General features: G+C 27.8%; 1 protein-coding gene across 1 annotated transcript; it reads right to left on the minus strand.

The window, feature by feature from the left end:
• Nucleotides 1-8,465: 8,465 nt before the first annotated feature.
• Nucleotides 8,466-8,705, minus strand: BDR25DRAFT_223167 (uncharacterized protein; the record flags this gene model as incomplete). The annotated part of the gene is made up of 1 exon (XM_033685091.1): nucleotides 8,466-8,705. A coding segment is annotated over one exon (240 nt), but the record flags the coding sequence as incomplete, so codon positions are not given.
• Nucleotides 8,706-10,388: the final 1,683 nt, after the last annotated feature.

The following is a 10,388-nucleotide window of genomic DNA, read 5'->3' on the forward strand; positions in this document are numbered from 1 at the left end:
TGCTTTGCATAGCTAGCATAGAGTCTATTTAACACTAATTAGTAGTTTAAATACTATAAGACAGGAAGCTCTTCTTATACCTTTCTATTTAAAAAATTATGTATAAAAGAAATCCTTTTTTTTACTAATTTAACTATAAATTAGCAAGAGTAAAGATAGAGTTTAATTTACATGTAAGTAGCTATAAATCTCTATTTAGTTACCTAACTAAGAGTAGGAAACCTGTCTGTACAATACTATTTAGAGGTACTGTACAAATAGTAGTGCTTGTTTAACGCTAGGAGGTCTGTTTTATCTTTTTGCACAAGGCTGTTTAGAGGCAGCGTACAACAAGAAGTAAGACAGCGCGCAACAACACATAACTAACTACTATAGAGCAACAAGCAACGCTAGCTTTATCTATAACCAGCTAGCATAACGTATTAACATACAACTAATATGTACCTTTTATAGGCATCTTAGCAAAGACCCTAGCAAAGTAGATAAATATTAAGAATTAAGTAAATAAAATTAAACTATTAAATAACACACCTAAGAATAAGCTTAATTTATACACAGCTAACTTAATTATAAAACTTTATGTGTTAAGTGTAACAGATGTATAAACTTTTAAGAACTTCTAAGACAACTTTATAAAGTAGAAGCTTATACACTTTAAAAATCTTATCTAATTATTTCTATAAAAACTTATTACTACTTTATAAAATAAGGGCATTAGCTTTAAGAAAGATAAAATAGAAGTTATTACACTATATAAATTTATAAAAAAAGAATATGCTTTTACTATTTTATTAGACTACTATACTAAACTATTACTACTAGCGCTAGTTCTAACGCTACAGAGGATGTCTCTATATAAATTACCTGCAGACCTAATACTTTCTCTGTTGAATGGACTCTCTGCTAGCTAGCACTTGGTGTCAGCAAATGCGTACGAGACGGAGAGGTTTGCACGGTGTAAACATCGCACGGGGGTGTTAGGTAACTAGTGTTGATTGCTTCTTGTTTTTTCCTCTGTACGGAGGAAAAGGGGGATATCTAGATGTTCGCGCACGGAGGTTCGCGCACGAGCATCATGTGACATAGATACGTGATCCTGCTCGTGCGTGATCGCTCGTATCCAGGCCGCGACGCTGCTGCTGCGTACGGACATTCTCTATAATTAGTATAACTACCTTATAATAGCTTACTGTACAAGAGCACAACTAGGCAGCTACATATTCCTGTAGCCACAGCTCTGCATAAGATTCCCTAAAGCTTATACCTACTATATACAATTTAATTACTGTACAATCTATACTAACTTCTACCTACATAAGATATTACAGCAGAGAACTTTACGCCTAAGAAGGTTGTACAATTCTAGAAGGCATAAAGGAAGAAGAACAACTACATAAAGTAACTATATAATATTTTAGCTAATAAGGCTATAGTATTTATTAAGCTTTACTAACACCTTACTATCTATAAGGCCTTATATGTAAGCATCTTCCCTAATATCTTTAAAAGCTGTGCACACATGTTCTACCTTTATAATATTAGCCCTAGGAAGATGTAGAGGGTCTTGTACAAACAGCTTAGTAATTACTTTAATACTAATGTAAATTATAACTAGTATTAGACAGATTAGATAATAATAAGCTTTACATAAATTAAGTAGAAAATCTTTATAAAAACTTTACATAAAGCTTTTAAAGCTATAATTAATAAACTTACTTTTATGTAAAAAGCTCTTAGTCTATAATTCTAAGGTAAGATACTGCTTTACACTACTATTATATAAGTATGCTAAGGATAACTTAAGCTTAAACAAGCTATATTCTTAATTAAGCTTATATATAAAGCACTATACAGTAACCTCTGTTTAGCACTTTAGGTCACAATTAATTAGCAGAATAACATGTTCCTAAATAAACTAGAAGATATGTACTACACTAATAAAAGATATAACTTATCTTGTACGCGTAGTTTCTAACAACATAGAAGAAGTCTAAAGGGATTTAAATTATGCTCTTTTATATAATTAAAGTAATGCTTTGTCTGCTATAAAAAAATGTTAGTTAATAAATTATCCTCTTATAGATTAGTCTTATGCAAAACGCTAGTACATCTTCTTATATAAAGGATTCTATAATAAGACACTAATATATAAGAAGGTAAGTGTGTACATTTAGAAATTTAAAGGTAAACTAAAGCAGAAGGAAAAGAAGTTATACAACAATAACTTAGATAAAAAGAAAGGTAAGAAGATTATTAACTACTTTACCTTTACTACATTTCTCTACTGTGCAACAGCAGAGAACATATATAGCCTAGAACCTAAAGGATACGCGGAATAGTTTATTCTTAAGGATTAATATTATACAGTATACTAAGGTAAACTATAGGATACTAGCGCTGTAAGAATTTCTACTATAAGAAAGTTATAACTTAAAGCATACCTATAAAAATTTCCTTATATAAAAGTAAACTAGACACTAAATAAGAAAAGTATTAGCTTTAAAAAATAAAGATTAATAAAATTAATTAGTACTATATAAATTACTAATCTAGTAAGTAGTATTATATATTATATACTAGATACACTAACACCCTTCTTACTGTCTCTTACTAACATAGACTAGATAAATGCGTACTTTAATAACATGCAGAATATAATTATACAAAGTAATAGAATTAAAGTTCTAGTTATACATAAATAAAGTTACCTATTCTTTAATGTATAAAAGAAGGAATTAATGTCTTTTTTTATAAAACGCAAACTCTAATAACTGCACAGAAGGTTTAGCTATCCCTGTATAAAACAGCTTCACATAATGCTTAAAAACGCTAGACATAACGCTAATCCTTTTATACTTAAAAAGATTAAGAAGTTTTACTATATATATTAGCTACATAACCTAGCACTATAAAGATTTAAGTTTATAATTAAAAATAATTTATACTTTAATTATAAGATAGTAATTAATGTTATATAAATTAGTAACTAAGATGTACTATATGTAATTAACATAAATATATTATTCTAAGCAGCAACCTTCTTAAAATTAATGTCTACACAAGATACCTAAAACACGCTCTGCAAGTGTTAGATTAACACATATTAGGGCCTACCTAATTACATTATACATAACCCTAGTATAAACTTTACATCTAAAGATTTCTAGAATTACACAAAGATTATAAAAGCAACATGTTAACAAATGCTAGTAAAAGCCTATTAGGCTATAGGGAAGATTAAGCGCGCGCACACACTACTACAACATGCATACAACATCCTCTGTGCAGAATTAGATAATTATATAAATAATAAATTAGTGTTATAGATAGCTGTTAAAGCTCTAAATAATACAGTAAAACTAAACAGTTTTATACTTACATTACTTATATTTAGAACATACCTAAGAATTAACATAGATTTTACACTATCCCCTAACATTACTACGCAGGCTAACGCTGTATAAAATGTAATAAGAATACTTTAAAGCAAAAAGGCAAAAGTTAATGTTAATTATATAATTAATACCTAAAAAAGCCTAACATTATATAAAGTTTTAAATCTCCTACTTAGTTCTAAGGTAAAGACATAGCAAAAGAAGAAAGGATAAACAAGACTGCATATAGTAAAAGAAATTAAAGCCCTAGACATTATTATTAAGATAAAGAATAGTCTAGTAAAACTCTACTACACACAAGTTATGCTGTATTATTATATAAAAAATAAAGATAAACCTGCATAAAAACTGCTAAATCTAGACAAACTAGCCCTAGTACAAAGGGATCCTCTACAAGCATAAAAGAGAGGTTGTCTACGTAAGCAACTAACCTTAATTAATAGACTACATAAAACATCCTTTTAAGTAGTATTAGATTTATTATACAAACTAGAACTATAACTAGCTAAGAAAGGCTATAAGAGACTACATAAAAATCCTATACAAGACATAATGTTTTTAACTTAGAAAGAAAAAGATAACTACACTCTAGTAATTAAGCTCTATGCAGATAGTGTAATTACAACACCTAAGAAACTATTTAAAGAATTAGACTATATAGAAATAAAAAGTCTAATTATAGGCAGCATATTTAAAGTACTTTTATATAATTTATTAGTTTATAAGGGACAGATTTTTAACCTTTATCTTATATATAAAGTTAAAGGGAAATTAACATAGCTATATAAAAAATTAAAACTAGTATTTACAAAACATTTTAATAAAAAAAAAAGATTCTTACATAGTTCTTTATAATTTAGAAAATAAGTTAGAGGTTAATCTTAGCTATTAGCTTATTACTAATAGCTTTATATAGTATGCACTATAAGCTACATAATATTACTTAAGTATATATATAGTTAATAGACAAACTTACATAAACATTATTTACATAACTACTAAAAGAACTCTAGAAGAGCTTTTCTTTGCGCACAATATTTAGAGTTGTACAACTACTATATAGCGTAGCAGAATCTATCTTATATTAGTTTAAAACATACTACAACTACTATAAGAATAAACTTTACATAAAAACCTTCTTATATAATCTATGCCTATTAATTATGTACAAAGGCATAAAAACGTTTAGAGTTATAAGGCTATAAATAGACAACACTCTTAGTATTATTATAACTAATTTTACGCAACATAAAGAAAAAAAGCTGTAGAAAGCTAAGTTCTATGTAAAACCTAAGATAATATTATTACATAAATAGCTTATAAAATTTAATAAAAAGAAAATCTAGCTTATATAAAATAAAACTGTAATTTTGTTAACTTAGAAAAGATAAGCTAAAAACCTCTATACAGTAGACCTAAACGCAAAGAACGCTGCGCAGAAGTACATTAAACAGCGCGCACAAGGTGCCTATATTGCGTCTATATGTTAACCTAAGGCAGCATTTAACCTGTCTACTGCCGCTTAAGTTATGTTACTGTTGTATAATAATATTAAGGCATTAAATGTATAAATCTAATAGCAAATTAATAACTAGAATTAAAGATTATTATACATACTACTTAATCTCTTTTATATAAAGTTGTTTATCTTTACTAATAGATTATTTATAAATAATAAGGACCTAAGTTTATAGCTTAGCTTTCTTATTATTCTTAAAACAGAGCAGCGCACTAGAAACTTATATAACTTTAAAATTATAGGTAATATTGTACACTAGAACTTCTCTAAGTGTAAACAGGTTACCTGCTCTGTACTAGCTAGTAAATTATATAAAATAGTAGGAGGATTTAACTGTGCAATTGCACTAAGCACAACAATTAACTAGATTATATGTATGCTTAGACTACCTCTAATACCTATTATACTATGTATAGACTTAAGATCTCTATATAAATGTCTTATAAAGCTTAGTATAATAAATAAGAAAAAGCTTATAATTAATATTATGTTAATTTAAGAATTATATAAGAAGAGAGAGATTATAAAAATTAGGTAGATTAATAGAAAGAACAACCTAGCAAATGCCTATACAAAGAAGGCGCTAAACTCCGCCCTTAAGGAACTAGTTTTGCGCAACTAACTAACTATTAAAGTTAAAGCGTTAGTTAATAGGCTTAGGCCTGTACAAGATAATAAACAGGGCGCTGTGCTAAAAAGGTTTTAGTAGTATAAGCAGGGTAAACTAGGCAAGGTCTGTATAAATGAAAAAGAAAAGTTGCTAGTGTCTAAATAGCAGTATTTAGATACGCAGTTAGGCGTCATGTGACATAGTCTTATGTCACAGTTGTACGCACAGACAGATAAATACCCTTTCCTTTGCACAGACTTAGAAAAACAAGAATCAACACCAGTTACCTGCAACCCCCCCCCCTGCGCGATGTGTACACTGTGCAAACCTCTTTGCCTTGCATAGCTAGCATAGAGTCCATTCAACAATAACATTTAAAATGTTATTAAAGTATGCTCTAAGTTAGTTAGCATCTACTAGTAATAGCAGAAATAGTGTTAAAGTCTTTAAAATGTAGTATATAACTAGACTAATTAGGTTTTTGTTGAATGGACTCTCTGCTAGCTAGCACTTGGTGTCAGCAAATGCGTACGAGACGGAGAGGTTTGCACGGTGTAAACATTGCACAGGGGTGTTAGGTAACTAGTGTTGATTGCTTCTTGTTGTTTCTATTATACAAAGGAAAGAGGTTAATATAGTCCTAAACTCTGCGCACAGATCTCTGTGCACAGAGATCTGGGCGCATCTAAGCCACGTAACTATTAACTAGGCGCCTAAATATTACTATTTAGACATTAGCAACTTTTTATTTTTCCTTTATACAGGACTTGCCTTGTTTACACATACAGTAGACAGGTTACTGTAGGGCCTTTTTTGCCTATCTTATATAGGCTTAAGTCTGTTAACTAACGCTTTAACTTTAACAGTTAGTTAGTTATATAAAATTAGTTCTTTAAAAGTAAAGTTTAGCGCCTTCTTTATATAGGCATCTATAGAGTTATCTCTTCTATTAATTTACTTAATCTCTATAATCTCCCTCTTCTTATATAATTTTTAAATTAATATAATATTAATTATAAGTTTTTTCTTATTTATTGTCTTAAGCTTTATAAGACATTTATACAAAAATCTTAAATTTATGCATAGTATAATAGGTACAGGAGGTATTCTAAGCATATGTGTAATCTAGTTAATAGTTGTACTTAGTGCAATTACGCAGTTAAATCCTCCTACTATTGTGTACAGCTTACTAGCTAGGACAGAGCAGGTAACGCGTTTACACTTAAAAAAGTTCTAGTGTACAATATTGCCTATAATTTTAAAGTTATATAAGTTTCTAGTTTACTGCTTAGTTTTAAAAATAATAAGAAAGCTAAGCTATAAACTTAGGTCCTTATTATTTATAAATAATCTATTAGTAAAGATAAACAACTTTATACAGGAGAGATTAAGTAGTATGTATAATAATCTTTTATTCTAGTTATTAATTTGCTATTAGATTTGTATGTTTAATGCCTTAATATTATTATACAACAGTAACATAACTTAAGCAGCAGTAGACAGGTTAAATGCTGCCTTAGGTTAACATACTAATGCAATATAGGCACCTCGCGCGCGCTGTTTAACGTACTTCTGCGCGGCATCCTCTACCTTAGACTCTATTATGTGTAGATTCCTAGCTTAACTCTTTTATATAAAAATAATATTATTTATATAAAGTAAATCTTTTCTTTATTAAATTTAATAGCCTAATTATGTAATAGTATAGTCTTAGGCTTTACTTAAAAGTTAGCTTTAAGTAATTTTTTTTTCTCTTTTTATGCAAAATTAGCTGTAATAATACTAAGAGTATTATCTGTCTATAGTCCTATAATACTAAACACTGTTAGGCCTTTATATGTAATTAATAAGCATAGATTGTTTAATAAAGTTTTTATAAAAAGTTTATTTTTATAATAGTTATAGTATGTCTTAAACTAATACAAGCCTAACTCTGCTGCGCTGTATAGTAGTTATACAACTTTAAATATTATGTGTAAAGGGAAGCTTTTATAAAGTTCTTTTAGTAGTTATGTAAAAAGAGTATAAACAAGCTTGTCTATTAATTATATATATGCCTAAGTAATATTGCGTAGTTTATAGTGCATGTTGTACAAAGCTATTAGTAATAGGCTAATAGCTAGAATTAACCTCTAACTTATTTTCTAAATTATAGGAGACTATGTAAGGATTTTTTTTTCTTTTTATTTAAATATTTTATAAACATAAGTTGTAACTTTTTATATAGTTTTATTAATTTCTTTTTAACTTTATATATAAGTTAAAGGTTAAAAATTTGTCCCTTATAAATTAATAGATTATATAAAAGTACCTTAAATATGCTACTTATAATTAAACTTTTTATTTCTGTACAGTCTAATTCTTTAAATAGTCTCCTAGGTGTTGTAATTACACTATCTGCATAGAGCTTAATTACTAGCGTGTAGTCTTTCTTTTTCTTTTAGGTTAGAAATGTTATAGCTTATAGATTTTTATATAGTTTTTCTTAGCTTTTTTTAGCTAGCTATAGTTCTAGTTTTAGTTTATATAATAAATCTAATGCTACTTAAAGGGCTGTTTTGTGTAGTCTATTAACTAGAGTTAGTTGCTTGCGTAGGCAACCTCTCTTTTATGCCTATAAAGGATCTCTTTGTACTAGAGCTAGTTTATCTAGATCTAGCAATTCTTATACAGGTTTATCCTTATTCTTTATATAATAATATAGCATAACTTGCGTGTAGTAGAGTCTTACTAGACTATTCTTTATCTTAATAATAATATCTAGGGCCTTAATTCTCTTTACTATGTGCAGTTCTGTCTATCTTTTCTTCTCTTACTATATCTTTACTTTAGAACTAAGTAGGAGATTTAGTACTTTATATAAAGTTAAGCTATTTTAGGTATTAATTATATAATTAATATTAACTTTTGCTCTTTTACTTTAAAGCATTTTTATTGCCTTTTATACAGCATTAGCTTGCGTAATAATATTAGGGGATAGTGCAGAATCTATGTTAATTCTTAGGTACATTCTAAATATAAGTAATATAAGTATAAGACTGTTTAGTTTTACTATATTATTTAGAGCTTTAACAGCTATCTGTAACACTAACTTATTATTTATACAATTATCTAATTCTGCACAGAGGATATTGTACGCACGTTGCAGTAGTGCGTGCGCGCGCTTAATCTTCCCTAGAGCCTAATAGGCCTCTACTAGCATCTATTAACACGTTGCTTCTACAATCTTTACGTAATTCTAGAAGTCTTTAGATGCAAAGTTTATACTAGAGTTATATATAATGTAATTAGGTAAGCCTTAGTATGTATTAATCTAACACTTGCAGAGCGCGTTTTAGGTATCTTGTGCAGACATTAATTTTAAGAAGGTTGCTACTTAGAATAATGTATCTATATTAATTACATGTAGTACATCTTAGTTGCTAATTTATATAACATTAATTACTATTTTATAGTTAAAGTGTAAGTTGTTCTTAATTATAAACTTAAATCTTTATAGTGCTAAGTTATATAGCTAATATATGTAGCAGAACTTCTTAATCTTCTTAAGTATAGAGAGATTAATATTATGTCTAGCATTCTTAAGCATTATGTAAAGTTATTCTGTACAAAAATAGCTAAATCTTTTATGTAGTTATTAAAGTTTATGTTTAGTAAAAAAAGACATTAATTTTTTTTTTATACATTAAAGAATAGATAACTCTATTTTTGTATAACTAAGACAGTATTCCTATTGCTTTGTACAATTACATTCTGCATGTTGTTAAAGTACGCACCTATTTAGTCTACGTCTGCTAGAGACAGTAGGAACAGTGTTAGAGTGTCTAGAATGTAATACATTATGTTACTAACTAAGTTAGTAATTTATATAGTACTAATTAATTTTATTAATTTTTATTTTTTAAAGCTAATACTTTTTTTTTTTAGTGTCTAGTCTACTTTTATATAAAGGAATTCTTATAGGTATGCTTTAAGTTATAACTTCCCTATAGTAGAGATTCTTGCTGCGCTAGTATTCTATAGTTTACCTTAGTATACTGTACAGTATTAATCTTTAAGGATAAACTGTTCTGCGTATCCTTTAGGTTCTAGGCTGTAGATGTCCTCTGCAGTTGCGCAGTAAAGAAATGTAGCATTAGTAAAGTAGTTAATAATCTTTTTACTTTTCTTTTTATTTAAGTTATTATTATTATGTAACTTTTTTTCTTTTTACTTTAGTTTGCCTTTAAACTTTTAAATGTATATATTTACCTTCTTATACATTAGTGTCTTGTTATAAAATCTTTTATATAAAAAGATATATTAGCGTTTTACATAAAATTAATTTATGTAAGAATAATTTATTAACTAACATTTTTTCTTATAATAGACAAAGCATTACTTTAATTATATAGAGGACTATAGTCTAAATAATCCTTTATATCCTTTTAGGCTTCTTCTATGTTATTAATAGCTATGTGTATGTAGTAAGCTATATTACCTATTAGTGTAGTACACGTTCTAGGATTTATTTATAAATACATTATTCTGTTAATTAATTATAACCTAAAGTGCTAAATAAAGGTTACTGTACAGTGCTTTACACATAGGCTTAATTAAAAACATTACTTATTTAAGTTTAAGTTACTCTTAGCATGCTTATATAATAGCAGTGTAAAGCAGTATTTTACCTTAGAATTATAAACTAAGAGCTTTTTATATAAAAGTAAGTTTATTAATTATAGCTTTAAAAGCTTTATATAGGGTTTTTATAAAGTTTTTCTACTTACTTTATATAAAGCTTATTATTATTTAATCTGTCTAATACTAGTGTCAGATTAAAGCACTGTTTCTAGGCTTCCTGAGATGAATGATGGGTTTGGAT

This window comes from Lindgomyces ingoldianus (assembly GCF_010093535.1).
Source record: "Lindgomyces ingoldianus strain ATCC 200398 unplaced genomic scaffold BDR25scaffold_14, whole genome shotgun sequence".
Taxonomy (NCBI): Eukaryota; Fungi; Ascomycota; class Dothideomycetes; order Pleosporales; family Lindgomycetaceae; genus Lindgomyces; species Lindgomyces ingoldianus.